Genomic DNA, 16,390 nt, shown 5'->3' on the forward strand with positions numbered 1-16,390 from the left:
AGAATTCCAATTGAGCTATTTCAGATCCTAAAAGATGATACTGTGAAAGTGTTGCACTCATTATGCCAGCAAATTTGGAAAACTCAGCAGTGGCCATAGGACTGGAAAATATCAGTTTTCATTCCAATCCCAAAGAAGGGCAATGCCAAAGAAGGTTCAAACTACCACACAATTGTACTCATTTCACATGCTAGCAAGGCCATGCTCAAAATCCTTCAAGCTAGGCTTCAACAGCCTGGAATTTCACACTATGTACTCTGCATATAAGTTAAATAAGCAGAGTGACAATATGCAGCCTTGACGTATTGTTCCCAATTTGGAACCAGCCTGTTGTTCCATGTCCAGTTGTACCTGTTGCTTCTTGACCTTCATACAGGTTTCTCAGGAGACAGGTAAAGTGGTCTGGTATTTCCATTTCTTTAAGGATTTTCCACAGTTTGTTGTGATCCACACAGTCAAAGGCTTTTGAGTATTCAGTGAAGCAGAAGTAGATGTCTTTCTGGAATTCTCTTGCTTTTTTCTATGATCCAATGGATGTTGGCAGTTTGATCTCTGGTTCCTCTGTCTTTGCTAAATCCAGCTTGAACATCTGGAAGTTCTCAGTTCACATACCGCTGAGGGAAAAAATGGAAACAGTGACAGTCTTTGTTTCCTTGGGCTCCAAAATCACTGTGGACAGTAACTACAGCCATGAAATTAAAAGACACTTGCTCCTTGGAAGGAAAGCTATGACAGACCTAGACAGCATATTAAAAAGCAGAGACATCACTTTGCCGACAAAAGTCTGTCTAGTCAAAGCTATGGTTTTTCCAGTAGTCATGTATGGACTGTGAAAGTTGGACCATAAAGAAGGCTGAGAGCTGAAGAATTTATACTTTTGAACTGTCATGCTAGAGAAGACTCTTGAAGTCTCTTGGACTGCAAGGAGATCAAACCAGTGAATCCTAAAGGAAATCAACCCTGAATATTCGTTGGAAGGACTGATGCTGAAGCTGAAGCTCCAATACTCTGGCTACCTGATGTGAAGCGCCAACTCATTGGAAAAGATCCTGATGCTGGTAAAGATTGAGGGCAGGAGGAGAAGAGGGCGACAGAGAATGAGATGGTTGGATGGCATCATGGACTCAATAGACATGAGTTTGAGCAAACTCCAGGTGATAGTGAAGGACAGGGAAGGTTGGTGTGCTGCATTCCATGAGGTTGCAAAGAGTCAGACACAACTTAGTGAGTGAACAACAAAAGCCAAGTAAAGCCTTCCATAAAAGTTAACTGCCATTACTACAATGATTATTATTACAATTGTGCTTTGGGATTTTTAATCCCCAAGGTCTGTTCTTAAGAGCCCCCAGTGGGGCGTAGTAGTCATAAGAGGGCACCTTAGAGGTTGGCCAGGAGTACTCCACAGGCAGAAACTCAATGTGGCTCCTTTTCTCTGGCTTTGAGAGTTTGACATCCATCTGTCCTGAGCAGGAGCAGAGCCTATGACAGAATCCAGCATGTCAGCTTCATGTCAACAAGGATTTTGTTTTGTTTATTGCTATAGACCCAGTGCCTAGAATGGGTGTGGCACATTGTACATGCTTAGCCAGTATTTGTTAAAGATAAAATCAGGGATTCTGATACACATCAAGAGGATCATGGCAGGGGCCAGTGCCCCAAATTCAAGTATATAACATGAACTACTAACTGGAATCAACTAAATCAGTCTGCTGCAGCTCAAGGTAAAACCAAATGAACAACTTTTATCCCCTTCAGAAAACTAGTCATCCAGTTCTAACCAGGAATAGTTGTGTAGATTTTCTAAAATTGCCAGAAAATCAGTCTCAACAGGCTTAAGATAAGCAACCAACACAGTCAAGATTCCATCCAGATAATTCCTGGACAGAGAGAATGATAGAAATAAAGATTGTAGCCTGGATGCCAAGCCCAGAACATAACCCAAAGACTCACCTCCCCAAGATCTGGACTTCCAAAGATAAGACCAAAATCAAAACAAAGATCGGACTCAAATAAGATTTCTAGTTGGCATCAGTAAGAGAGAACACCAGGATTCTGGTTTTGAGCAAGGAAGCAATTTGAAGTTTCTGTCTTTGGGATTGGCAAAAGTGTGCAGCAACCCAGAGTGTGAACCCAGGCTATTTATTAGTCTTTGGTTTGTGTAGGTACAAGAAGTGAAGACAAGGGAGTAGGAGATTCTTTCCTTGGCTCATTTTTCTTTTTTTTTCCCCACTTTGGGTTCTTAACCCTTCAACCTTTGAGCGACAGGTAATTTGGGGGGAGACACACAAGGTTTTAACTTTTTCTTTCTATACTCTTCCTTGACAGATCCCACTACTGCATACATGCCAACCCAGCATCAGCTCACATCTCATTCTATCTGACTCCATCTCTAAGGATCTTGAAGAAATGTCTGTTGATTATGAGTTACCTAGGAAGAGTTCATCATACAACATCTTGACAAGCAAGGAGGTGAGTGTTGGTTCCAGCCAAAGTTGCAGGTTAGGGGTGGCGGGTGCATAAGTCAGAGGCATAATTTCTTCTTACCTTTCTTTTTTCCTGCTGTAGCTCAATACTAAGGGGATGTTTGAGGAAGGAGCTGCCATTTTTGGCTTTTGATTTGCCTGTTGTTTTACATTTTCTGTCCAATTCTAAAAACCAAATAATCAGCACTGTAATTTGTAAGATATGGGAGACAGTATTTCTGGAAAAAAAAAGTTTGCGGATGTTTTCAGTTCTTTCATGAAGCAAACTAATAGAGATTTTTATGGAAGTAAAGCTTCTACAATTTCAAATGTCAAAAATACCAAAGCTTAGGGCATATAGTATGGTTTGACAAACACATATCCATATGAAAAATCATTTGACATGAGAGGGCATGTATGTGTATTTCATGCATCTAGCTTTGGCCAGCCAACAATACCCATCAACAATTGGAAAATAAGTAGACTGTCCTCATTAACACTTCCATTCACAAACTATTGTGTGGTTAATTGGATTGGCTTTTTCCACATCAATCATGATGATCATATTATTTTTTCCTTCATTCTTTTAATATGGTATATTACATTTAATTTTCACATATTATATAGTGATTTTCATATGTTAAACCTCCTAATTCTGGGGTAAATCCCAGTTGCTCATCATGTATAATTGCCCTTAAAATGCTATTGGATTTGGTTTGCTAGTATTTTGCATGTGTATTCATGAGGGATTTAGGTTATAGCATTCATTTCTTGTGATGCCTTTATCTGGCTTTGGAGTCATGCTAATGCTTGCCTCGTAGAATCAGAAAGTGTTCCCTCTTATATGTGTTTTGAAATATTTGTGAAGGATTGGTATTATTATTTAAAGGTTTGGTAGAATTCACCAGTGAAGCCATCTGGTCCTGCTTTTTTCATTGTTTTGAGGTTTTGATTACTGATTCAATCTGTTGCTATAGGTGTATTCAGGTTTTCCATTTCTTTTTTATTCAATTTTAGTAATTTGGATGTGTCTGGGAATTTGTCCATTTCATTTAGGCTATCTATACAAGTATTCATAGTACTGTTTTATAATCCTTTTTATTTCTGTAAGGTTGGTAGTAATTGTTCCCTTTCAATTCTGATTTTAATAATTTGTGTCTTATTTTTTCCTAATCAATCTAGCTAAACATTTGTCCATTTTGTTTTACTTTTCAAAGGATCGACTTTTGGTTTCATTGATTTTTCATATTGTTTTTCTATTCCCTATTTCATTATCTCTGCTTTAATCTCTATTATTTCCTTCCTCTTGCTAGCTTTGGGTTTAGTTTCATCTTTCTGGGTTCCTTAAGGTGGAACATTAGGGTAGTGATTTGGGAGCTTCTCTTTTTAACAAGCATATACAGCTATGCATTTCTAAAGACTGCTTTTGCTGTACCACATAAGTTTATGTTGTGTTTTAGTATTAATTCATGTCAAAGTATTTTCTAACTTTCTTTTTGATTTCTTCTTTGACCCATTCATTGCTTAAGGGTATGTTGTTTAATTTCCACCTATTTGTGAATTTTCCAGTCTTCCTTTTGTTATTGATTGTGTAGTTTTGTTCAGTTGTGATCAGAGAAGATACTTTGCGTGGTTTCAATCTTTTAAAATTTATTAAGACTTATTTTGTAGCCTAGCATATGGTTTATACAGGAGAATGCTCCATGTGCATTTCAGAAGAATACATATTATGCTCTTGTTGAATGGAATATTATACATACATATATATATATATATATATGTTAGGTTTGTATTATTGTTTCAAGTTCTCTATTTCCTTATTGATCTTCTGTCTAGCTGTTTATTCATTAGTGAAAGTGGGATACTGACATCTCTATTATTGTATAACTGTCCGTTTCCTTCTTCAATTCTGTCAATTTTTGCTTCATGTATTCAGGAGTGGGTCTGTTGTTTTGTTTATGACTGTTCTATCTTCCTGATGGATTGACCCGTTTGTCAATGTATAATGTCCATCTTTGTCTCCTATAACAATTTTGACTTGAAATCTGTTTTGTTTGATTTTAGTATAGCCACCCCAGCTCTCTTTTTGTTATCATTTTCTTGGAATCCCTTTAATCATCCTTTCACTTTCAACTTGTTTGTTTTTGGATCTAAAGTGAGTTTCTTGTAGACAGCATACAAATAGATCATGTTTTTAAAATTCATCTTGCTAATTTCTGCCTTTTGATTGGAGAGTTTAATTAATTTGCATTCATAGTGATTACTAATAATGAAGGACTTCTGCTGTTTAGCTCTTTTTTGTACCTCGGTTCTTCCATTACTATCTTATTTTGGATTTTTAAAAAAATGTATTTATTTTAATTGGAGACTAATTACTTTACAATATTGTAGTGGTTTTTGCCATACATTGATGTGAATCAGCCATGAGTTTACATGTGTTCCCCATCCTGAACCCCCTTCCCACCTCCCTCCCCATCCCATCCCTCTGGGTCATCCCAGTGCACCAGCCCTTAGAACCCTCTCTCATGCATCAAACATGGACTGGCGATCTGTTTCACATATGATAATATACATGTTTAAATGCTATTCTCTCAGATCATCCCACCCTCGCCTTCTCCCACAGAGTCCAAAAGACTGTTTTATACATCTGTGTCTCTTTTGCTGTCTTGCATATAAGGTTATCATTACCATCTTTCTAAACTCCATATACGACTGAAGCGACTTAGCAGCAGCAGCAGCATACTGTATTGGTGTTTTTCTTTCTGGCTTACTTTACTCTGTATAATAAGCTCCAGTTTCATCCACCTCATTAGAACTGATTCAAATGTATTCTTTTTAATGGCCGAGTAATATTCCATTGTGTATATGTACCACAGCTTTCTTATGATTTGCCAGCTGATGGACATCTAGGTTACTTCCATGTCCTGGCTATTATAAACAGTGCTGCAATGAACATTGGGGTACACGTTTCTCTTTCAATTCTGGTTTCCTCGGTGTGTAGCCCAGCAGTGGGATTGCTGGGTCGTATGGCAGTTCTATTTCCAGTTTTTTAAGGAATCTCCACACTGTTCTCCATAGTGGCTGTACCAGCTTGCATTCCCACCAACAGTATAAGAGGGTTCCCTTTTCTCCACACCCTCTCCAGCATTTATTGCTTGTAGATTTTTGGATAGCAGCCATTCTGTCCGGTGTGAGATGGTACCTCACTGTGGTTTTGATTTGCATTTTTCTGATAATGAGTGATGTTGAGCATCTTTTCATGTGTTTATTAGCCATCTGTATGTCTTCTTTGGGGAAATGTCTGTTTAGTTCTTTGGCCCATTTTTTTATTGGGTCGTTTATTTTTCTGAAATTGAGCTACAGGAATGGCTTGTGTATTTTTGAGATTAATGATTTGTCCATTGCTTCATTTGCTATTATTTTCTCCCATTCTGAAGACTGTCTTTTCACCTTGTTTATAGTTTCCTTTGTTGTGCAGAGCTTTTAATTTTAATTAGGTCCCATTTGTTTATTTTTTTTTTTCGTTTTTTTTTTATTTTTTAAATTTTAAAATCTTTAATTCTTACATGCATTCCCAAACATGAACCCCCCTCCCACCTCCCTCCCCATAACATCTTTCTGGGTCATCCCCATGCACCAGCCCCAAGCATGCTGCATCCTGCGTCAGACATAGACTGGCGATTCAATTCACATGATAGTATACATGTTAGAATGTCATTCTCCCAAATCATCCCACCCTCTCCCTCTCCCTCTGTGTCCAAAAGTCCGTTATACACATCTGTGTCTCTTTCCCTGTCTTGCATACAGGGTCGTCATTGCCATCTTCCTAAATTCCATATATATGTGCTAGTATACTGTATTGGTGTTTTTCTTTCTGGCTTACTTCACTCTGTATAATCGGCTCCAGTTTCATCCATCTCATCAGAACTGATTCAAATGAATTCTTTTTAACGGCTGAGTAATACTCCATTGTGTATATGTACCACAGCTTGCTTATCCATTCATCTGCTGATGGACATCTAGGTTGTTTCCATGTCCTGGCTATTATAAACAGTGCTGCGATGAACATTGGGGTACATGTGTCTCTTTCAATTCTGGTTTCCTCGGTGTGTATGCCCAGAAGTGGGATTGCTGGGTCATAAGGTAGTTCTATTTGCAATTTTTTAAGGAATCTCCACACTGTTCTCCATAGTGGCTGTACTAGTTTGCATTCCCACCAACAGTGTAGGAGGGTTCCCTTTTCTCCACACCCTCTCCAGCATTTATTGCTTGCAGATTTTTGGATCGCAGCCATTCTGACTGGTGTGAAGTGGTCCCTCATTGTGGTTTTGATTTGCATTTCTCTAATAATGAGTGATGTTGAGCATCTTTTCATGTGTTTGTTAGCCATCCGTATGTCTTCTTTGGAGAAATGTCTATTTAGTTCTTTGGCCCATTTTTTGATTGGGTCGTTTATTTTTCTGGAGTTGAGCTGCAGAAGTTGCTTGTATATTTTTGAGATTAGTTGTTTGTCAGTTGCTTCATTTGCTATTATTTTCTCCCATTCAGATGGCTGTCTTTTCACCTTGCTTATATTTTCCTTTGTTGTGCAGAAGCTTTTAATTTTAATTAGATCCCATTTGTTTATTTTTGCTTTTATTTCCAGCATTCTGGGAGGTGGATCATAGAGGATCCTGCTATGATTTATGTCTGAGAGTGTTTTGCCTATGTTCTCCTCTAGGAGTTTTATAGTTTCTGATCTTACATTTAGATCTTTAATCCATTTTGAGTTTATTTTTGTGTGCGGTGTTAGAAAGTGATCTAGTTTCATTCTTTTACATGTGGTTGACCAGTTTTCCCAGCACCACTTGTTAAAGAGATTGTCTTTACTCCATTGTATATTCTTGCCTCCTTTGTCAAAGATAAGGTGTCCATATGTGTGTGGATTTATCTCTGGGCTTTCTATTTTGTTCCATTGATCTATATGTCTGTCTTTGTGCCAGTACCATACTGTCTTGATGACTGTGGCTTTGTAGTAGAGTCTGAAGTCAGGCAAGTTGATTCCTCCAGTTCCATTCTTCTTTCTCAAGATTGCTTTGGCTATTCAAGGTTTTTTGTATTTCCATACAAAGCTTGAAATTATTTGTTCTAGTTCTGTGAAAAATGTGGCTGGTAGCTTGATAGGGATTGCATTGAATTTGTAAATTGCTTTGGGTAGTATACTCATTTTCACTATATTGATTCTTCCAATCCATGAACATGGTATATTTCTCCATCTATTAGTGTCCTCTTTGATTTCTTTCATCAGTGTTTTATAGTTTTCTATATATAGGTCTTTAGTTTCTTTAGGTAGATATATTCCTAAGTATTTTATTCTTTTCGTTGCAATGGTGAATGGAATTGTTTCCTTAATTTCTCTTTCTGTTTTCTCATTACTAGTGTATAGGAATGCAAGGGATTTCTGTGTGTTGATTTTACATCCTGCAACTTTACTATATTCATTGATTAGCTCTAGTAATTTTCTGGTGGAGTCTTTAGGATTTTCTATGTAGAGGATCATGTCATCTGCAAACAGTAAATGTTTTACTTCTTCTCTTCCAATTTGGATTCCTTTTCTTTCTTTTTCTGCTCTGATTGCTGTGGCCAAAAATTCCAAAACTATGTTGAATAGTAGTGGTGAAAGTGGGCACCCTTGTCTTGTTCCTGACTTTAGGGGAAATGCTTTCAAGTTTTCACCATTGAGGATAATGTTTGCTATGGGTTTGTCATATATAGCTTTTATTATGTTGAGGTATGTTCCTTCTATTCCTGCTTTCTGGAGGGTTTTTTATCATAAGTGGGTGTTGAATTTTGTCAAAGGCTTTCTCTGCATCTATTGAGATAATCATATGGTTTTTATCTTTCAATTTGTTAATATGATGTATTATATTGATTTATGGATATTAAAGAATCCTTACATCCCTGGGATATAAAGACCACTTGGACATGATGTATAATCTTTTTAATGTGTTGTTGGATTCTGTTTACTAGAATTTTGTTAAGGATTTTTGCATCTATGTTCATCAGTGATATTGGCCTGTAGTTTCTTTTTTTTGTGGCATCTTTGTCTGGTTTTGGTATTAGGGTGATGGTGGCCTCAGAATGAGTTTGGAAGGTTACCTTCCTCTGCAAATTTTTGGAAGAGTTTGAGTAAGACAGGTGTTAGCTCTTCTCTAAATTTTTGGTAGAATTCAGCTGTGAAGCCATCTAGTCCTGGGCTTTTGTTTGCTGGAAGATTTCTGATTACAGTTTTGATTTCTGTGTTTGTGATGAGTCTGTTAAGATTTTCTATTTCTTCCTGGTTCAGTTTTGGAAAGTTATACTTTTCTAAGAATTTGTCCATTTCTTCCAAGTTGTCCATTTTATTGGCATATAGTTGCTGATAGTAGTCTCATGATCCTTTGTATTTCTGTGTTGCCTGTTGTGATTTCTCCATTTTCATTTCTAATTTTGTTGATTTGCTTCTTCTCCCTTTGTTTCTTGATGAGTCTGACTAGTGGTTTGTCAATTTTATTTATCTTCTCAAAGAACCAGCTTTTAGCTTTGTTGATTTTTGCTATGGTCTTTCGTTTCTTTTGCATTTATTTCTGCCTTAATTTTTAAGATTTCTTTCCTTCTACTAACCCTGGGGTGGGTTCTTCATTTCTTCCTTTTCTAGTTGCTTTAGATGAAGAGTTAGGTTATTTATTTGGCTTTTTCTTGTTTCTTGAGGTAAGCCTGTATTGCTATGAACCTTCCCCTTTGCACTGCTTTTACAGTGTCTCATAGGTTTTGGGTTGTTGAGTTTTCATTTTCATTCATTTCTATACATATTTTGATTTTTTAAAATTTCTTCTCTGATTTTTTGGTTATTCAGAAGCATGTTATTCAGCCTGCATATGTTGGAATTTTTAATAGGTTTTTTTCCTGTGATTGACATCTAATCTTACTGCATTGTGGTCAGAAAAGATGCTTGGAATGATTTCAGTTTTTTTGAATTTACCAAGCCTAGATTTATGGCCCAGGATGTGATCTATCCTGGAGAAGGTTCCGTGTGCACTTGAGAAAAGGTGAAATTCATTGTTTTGGGGTGAAATGTCCTATAGATATCAATTAGGTCTAACTGGTCCATTGTATCATTTAAAGTTTGTGTTTCATTGTTAATTTTCTGTTTAGTTGATCTATCCATTGGTGTGAGTGGGGTATTAAAGTCTCCCACTATTATTGTGTTATTGTTAATTTCCTCTTTCATACTTGTTAGCATTTGCCTTACGTATTGCAGTGGTCCTATGTTGGGTGCATATATATTTGTAATTGTTATATCTTCTTCTTGGATTGATCCTTTGATCATGATGTAGTGTCCTTCTTTGTCTCTTTTCACAGCCTTTATTTTAAAGTCTATTTTTTCTGATATGAGTATTGCTACTCCTGCTTTCTTTTGGTCTCCATTTGCATGAAATACCTTTTTCCAGCCCCTCACTTTCAGTCTGTATGTGTCCCTTGTTTTGAGGTGGGTCTCTTGTAGACAGCATATACAGGGGTCTCGTTTTTGTATCCACTCAGCCAGTCTTTGTCTTTTGGTCGGGGCATTCAACCCATTTACATTTAAGGTAGTTATTGATAAGTATGATCCCGTTGCCATTTACTTTGTTGTTTGGGGTTCAAATTTATACACTTTTTCTGTGTTTCCTGTCTAGAGAAGATCCTTTAGCATTTTTTGGAGAGCTGGTTTGGTGGTGCTGAATTCTCTCAGCTTTTGCTTGTCTGTAAAGCTTTTGATTTCTCCTTTATATTTGAATGAGATCCTTGCTGGGTACAGTAATCTGGGTTGTAGGTTATTTTCTTTCATCACTTTAAGTATGTTCTGCCATTCCCTTGTGGCCTGAAGAATTTCTATTGAAAGATCAGCTATTATCCTTATGGGAATCCCCTTGTGTGTTATTTGTTGTTTTTCCCTTGCTGCTTTTAATATTTGTTCTTTGTGTTTGGTCTTTGTTAATTTGATTAATATGTGTCTTGGGGTATTTTGCCTTGGGTTTATCCTGTTTGGGACTCTCTGGGTTTCTTGGACTTGGGTGACTATTTCCTTCCCCATTTTAGGGAAATTTTCAACTATTATCTCCTCAAGTATTTTCTCATGGCCTTTCTTTTTATCTTCTTCTTCTAGAACACTTATGATTCGAATGTTGGGACATTTAACATTGTCCAAGAGGTCCCCGAGGTTGTCCTCATTTCTTTTAATTCTTTTTTCTTTTTTCCTCTCTGCTTATTTCTACCATTCAATCTTCTACCTCACTTATCCTATCTTCTGTCTCTGTTACTCTACTGTTGGTTCCCTCCAGAGTGTTTTGATCTCATTTATTGCATTATTCATTATTGATTGACTCTTTTTTGTTTCTTGTAGGTCCTTGTTAAACATTTCTTGCATCTTCTCAATCCTTGTCTCCAGATTTATCTGTAACTCGATTTCGTTTTCAAGATTTTAGATCATTTTACTATCATTATTCTGAATTCTTTTTCAGGTAGACTCCCTATCTCTTCCTCTTTTGTTTGGTTTGGTGGGCATTTATCCTGTTCCTTTACCTGCTGGGTATTTCTCTGCCTTTTCATCTTGTTTATATTGCTGTGTTTGGGGTGGCCTTTCTGTATTCTGGCAGTTTGTGATTCCTCTTTTTTGTAGAGGTTCCCTCCTGTGGGTGGGGTTGGACAAGTGGCTTGTTAAGGTTTCCTGGTTAGGGAAGCTTGGTTGGTGTTCTAATGGGTGGAGCTGGATTTCTTCTCTCTGGAGTGCAATGAAGTGTCCAGTAGTGAGTTTTGAGATGCCTGTGGGTTTGGTGTGACTTTGGGCAGCCTGTATATTGAAGCTCAGGGCTATGTTCCTGCATTGCTGAAGAATTTGCATGGTATGTCTTGCTCTGGAACTTGTTGGCTCTTGGGTGATGCTTGGTTTCAGTGTAGGTATGGAGGCTTTTGGATGATCTCTTATTGATTAATGTTCCCTTGAGTCAGGAGTTCTCTGGTGTTCAAAGGTTTTGGGCTTAAGCCTCTTGCCTCTGGTTTTCAGTCTTATTCTTACAGTAGCCTCAAGACTTCTCCATCCATACAGCACTGATGATAAAACATCCAGGTTAATGGTGAAAAGATTCTCCACAGTGAAGGACACCCAGAGAGGTTCACAGAGTTACATGGAGAAGAGAAGAGGGAGGAGGGAAATAGAGGTGACCAGGAGGAGAAGAGGGGGAGTCAAAGTGTGGGGGGAGAAGTCTAGCCAGTAATCAACTCCCTATGTGCTCTTCACAGTCTGGAACCCTCAGAGAGGTTCATGGAGTTACATAGAGAAGAGAAGAGAAGAGGGAGGAAGGAGATAGAGGTGACCAGGAGGACAAAAGAGGGAATCAAAAGGAGAAAGACAGATCTAGGCAGTAATCAGTTCCCTAAGTGTTCTCCACAGCCCGGAACATACACAGAGATTCACAGAGTTGGGGGAGAAGAGAAGGGGGAGAGGGGAGATAGAGGTGACCTGGGGAGGAAAAAGGAGAGTCAAAAGGGGGAGAGAGTAATCGAGCCAGTAATCACACTCCTAAGTAAAAATGGGTATGGAAGATTGGATTCTTAAAGGTACAAAATTGATAACAAATACCAAAAAGCAAAGATTAAAAATCTAGAGTAGAGGTTAGACTGTCAAAAATACAATATTAAAAAACAAAATCATAAAAATTATAAAATATATATATGAAGTTTGCTTTAAAAATAGGGTCTTTTTTTGCAAGGTAATAGTAGGTTATAAAAATGAAAAATAAAGGAATAATAGAGGACTTAAAATTAAAAAAATTTAATTAAAAAATGATAATGGTAAAAATATATCTAGGAATTTCTCTGCACCTGTTGTGGCAGTGTGGGGTCAGTTCAGTTTCAGATAGTTCCTTGTTCCAGCTTACACTTCTCAAGATCTATAGGCCCCTTCCAATGTAGTCGATGTTAACTACAGGGATTTTAATCTGTTGCACCTGTCACTTCCAAAGCAGTTCCCTCTGTTTATTTTGGCTTCTTCTGTTTGCAGGTCTCTTCAGTGTCTAATTTCCACCCTGACACAAGGGGGCGAAGGTCGTCACTTATTTAGGCTCACTTGTTCAGTCGTGCTGTGGGTAGGGAGGAACACTGCAAACAAATATCACTGGTGTGTGTGGGGAGTGCTTGCAATGTCTGGGCCACACTGGGTGTGCCCCTGCTCATGGCGTGTGTGCTTTCCCAGTCTACATTGCTCAGGCTCCAGGTTGCTCTGCAGGGGAACTGTCTAAAGTGGGCCCTGGGTTGTGTGCACTGCCCAGGTCTAAGCCGATCAGGTTCAGGTTCTTGAGCACTCCACAAAGGCACAGACTCGGTTGGGCCTGCGTTTTGTGCCCTTCCCAGGTCCAAGCAGCTCAGTCGACCAGGTGCTTGGTGAGCACACTCTCCCCAAGTGGGGAAGTGAGTCTTATCGCCTCCCCAATCCCAGCCGCTCAGTTTCCCAGGTGCACCATCTCAGGTGTGCCGTGTGTCTCTTCTGGGGAGCTGGTCTCTGGCCGCAACCCTTCAGGCGGATGTCAATCGTCCAGAATCCCAGGAAGTCTTGGTTAGCAACTGGGAGCCTGCTCACAGTTTGGTAGAGGATGCCACCTCTGGGGCCGAGTTTGCCTCTCGCCTTCTGGCTCTGGCTGCCCCCTGCCTGCCTCCCTGCCTCCGGCGGGGGATGGGCCGGTCTGCAGCCAGCTAGCTCTCCTCTGGTATTTGCTCAGTCCTTTGTTCTGTGAGTGTGCCCAGCAGTACCTTAGGTTAGGGCTTTTCGCAGGATAGTTCTCTCTCTCTCTCTCTCTCTCTCTCTCTCTCTCTCTTTTCCTCTCTTTCTCTGGCTATCCCACAGTTTGGGTTGCTGTTTCACGTTAGCTCCCTCAGATTGCCCTAAGCAATGCAGCCCACACCTCCCTGTTCAGCTCCCCTGCTTGCTGGTGGTGGATGCCAGCGTCTGGGCTACTTCTCTGCTGGGAGTTGCCATTAGGCATTTTATTTATTTATTTTTCTTCCCAGGTATGTTGCCCTCTGAGATTCCGAAATTCCCCACAGATCTGCTGGTGAGAGTGTTTCCTGGTGTTTGGAAAATTCCCCTCTTTTAAGACTCCCTTCCTGGGATGGGTCTCCATCCCTAACTCTTTTGTCTCTCTTTTTATTTTTTCTATTTTGTCCTACTTCCTTTCAAAGACAATGGGCTGCCTTTCTGGGTGCCTGATGTCCTCTGCCAGCATTCAGAAGTTGTTTTGTGGAATTTGCTCAGCGTTCAAATGTTCTTTCAATGAATTTGTGGGGGAGAAAGTGGTCTCCCTGTCCTATTCCTCTGCCATCTTAGGACTGCCCTCCCTTATTTTGGATTTAATTAGAATTTTTAGTGTACTATTTTCATTCCCTTCTCATTTCCTTCTTTATATATTTTTAAGTTATTTTCTTAGTGGTTACCTTGGGGATTACACTTAAGAAAATTAACATTTTAAAACATGTAGTTTTCTCTTTCTTTTGAGTAGGCTAACTATATATTTTATAGATTAATGAATAGAGCTAAACTATTTATAGTCAACATTTCCTAACATCAGTCTAAATATTTGTCTTGCTTAATGTAGTAAACTCTCTATTAGTAAATTCAAGAATTGAGTCAAGTTGTTATAGGTTAAATGTTGGGCTTACAGGCAGAAATTCTAATCTTTGATGCTCTCCCAAGCATGAGAGTTTCTTAGCTATTTCTGCTAAGTTATTGATCTGGTTTATTAGTTCAGGAGGGTGAATACAAGGAGGGGGCATGTGGCAGCAACAGTAGCAATAGCAGCAGCAGTAGCATCCCATGAAGGAGCTTTAATCACCATCCCAAGCAGATGTGATGGCCTGGATGCTTCTCTGAGCGTCTCATAAATTATGACACCCCCATCTCTTATATCCCCAAAGGCCTCCCACAAACCCAGCTCTGACTGCCTTCTCACTAAGCATCAAGTAGGGAGCTAGGCAGAAAACCAAATCAAATAGAGAAGTCAGACTCAGTTCAGTTCAGTTCAGTCACTCAGTTGTGTCTGACTCTTTGTGACCCCATGAATCACAGCACGCCAGGCCTCCCTGTCCATCACCATCTCCCGGAGTTCACTCAGACTCACGTCCATCGAGTCTGTGATGCCATCCAGCCATCTCATCCTCTGTCGTCCCCTTCTCCTCCTGCCCTCAATCCCTCCTAGCATCAGAGTCTTTTCCAATGAGTCAACACTTCGCATGAGGTGGCCAAAGTACTGGAGTTTCAGCTTTAGCATCATTCCTTCCAAAGAAATCCCAGGGCTGATCTCCTTCAGAATGGACTGGTTGGATCTCCTTGCAGTCCAAGGGACCCTCAAGAGTCTTCTCCAACACCACAGTTCAAAAGCATCAGTTCTTCGGTGCTCAGCCTTCTTCACAGTCCAACTCTCACATCCATACATGACCACAGGAAAAACCATAGCCTTGACTAGACGGACCTTAGTCGGCAAAGTAATGTCTCTGCTTTTGAATATACTATCTAGGTTGGTTATAACTTTTCTTCCAAGGAGTAAGCGTCTTTTAATTTCATGGCTGCAGTCACCATCTGCAGTGATTTTGGAGCCCCCCAAAATAAAGTCTGACACTGTTTCTACTGTTTCCCCATCTATTTCTCTTGACGAGATCTCTAGTCTTTCCCATTCTGTTGTTTTCCTCTATTTCTTTGCACTGATCGCTGAAGAAGGCTTTCGTATCTCTTCTTGCTATTCTCTGGAACTCTGCATTCAGATGCTTATATCTTTCCTTTTCTCCTTTGCTTTTTGCCTCTCTTCTCTTCACAGCTATTTGTAAGGCCTCCCCAGACAGCCATTGTGCTTTTTTGCATTTCTTTTCCATGGGGATGGTCTTGATCCCTGTCTCCTGTACAATGTCACGAACCTCATTCCATAGTTCATCAGGCACTCTATCTATCAGATCTAGGCCCTTAAATCTATTTCTCACTTCCACTGTATAATCATAAGGGATTTGATTTAGGTCATACCTGAATGGTCTAGCGGTTTTCCCTACTTTCTTCAATTTGAGTCTGAATTTGGTAATAAGGAGTTCATGATCTGAGCCACAGTCAGCTCCCAGTCTTGTTTTTGTTGACTGTATAGAGCTTCTCCATCTTTGGCTGCAAAAAATATAATCAATCTGATTTCGGTGTGGACCATCTGGTGATGTCCTTGTGTAGAGGGTGTTTGCTATGACCAGTGCATTTTCTTGGCAAAACTCTATTAGTCTCTGCCCTGCTTCATTCCACATTCCAAGGACAAATTTGCCTGTTACTCCAGGTGTTTCTTGACTTCCTACTTTTGCATTCCAGTCCCCTATAATGAAAAGGACATCTTTTTTGGGTGTTAGTTCTAAAAGCTCCTGTAATTCTTCATAAAACCGTTCAACTTTAGTTTCTTCAGTGTTACTGGGTGGGGCATAGACTTGGATAACTGTGATATTGAATGGTTTGCCTTGGAGACCAACAGAGATCATTTTGTCATTTTTGAGATTGCATCCAAGTACTGCATTTTGGACTCTTCTGTTGACCATGATGGCTACTCCATTTCTTCTGAGGGATTCCTGCCTGCAGTAGTAGATATAATGGTCATCTGAGTTAAATTCACCCATTCCAGTCCATTTTAGTTCGCTGATTCCTAGAATGTCGACGTTCACCCTTGCCATCTCTTGTTTGACCACTTCCAATTTGCCTTGATTCATGGACCTGACATTCCAGGTTCCTATGCAATATTGCTCTTTACAGCATCGGATCTTGCTTCTATCACCAGTCACATCCACAGCTGAGTATTGTTTTTGCTTTGGCTCCATCCCTTCATTCTTTCTGGAGTTATTTCTCCACTGATCTTCAGTAGCAT

The 16,390-nt window shown here is 39.4% G+C and overlaps 1 protein-coding gene across 2 annotated transcripts in view; it reads left to right on the forward strand.

Annotated features, from left to right (window-relative positions):
- The window catches only part of KIAA1210 (KIAA1210 ortholog), an 82,786-nt gene that overhangs the window by 42,949 nt on the left and 23,447 nt on the right, over positions 1-16,390 (forward strand). For both annotated transcript variants that reach the window (XM_042242196.2, XM_042242197.2), the window contains exon 6: positions 2,326-2,469. In XM_042242196.2, coding sequence (XP_042098130.2) covers positions 2,326-2,469 — 144 coding nt within the window. The remainder of the gene's footprint in view (positions 1-2,325; positions 2,470-16,390) is intronic.

This window comes from Ovis aries, chromosome X (genome assembly GCF_016772045.2).
Source record: "Ovis aries strain OAR_USU_Benz2616 breed Rambouillet chromosome X, ARS-UI_Ramb_v3.0, whole genome shotgun sequence".
NCBI lineage: Eukaryota > Metazoa > Chordata > Mammalia > Artiodactyla > Bovidae > Ovis > Ovis aries.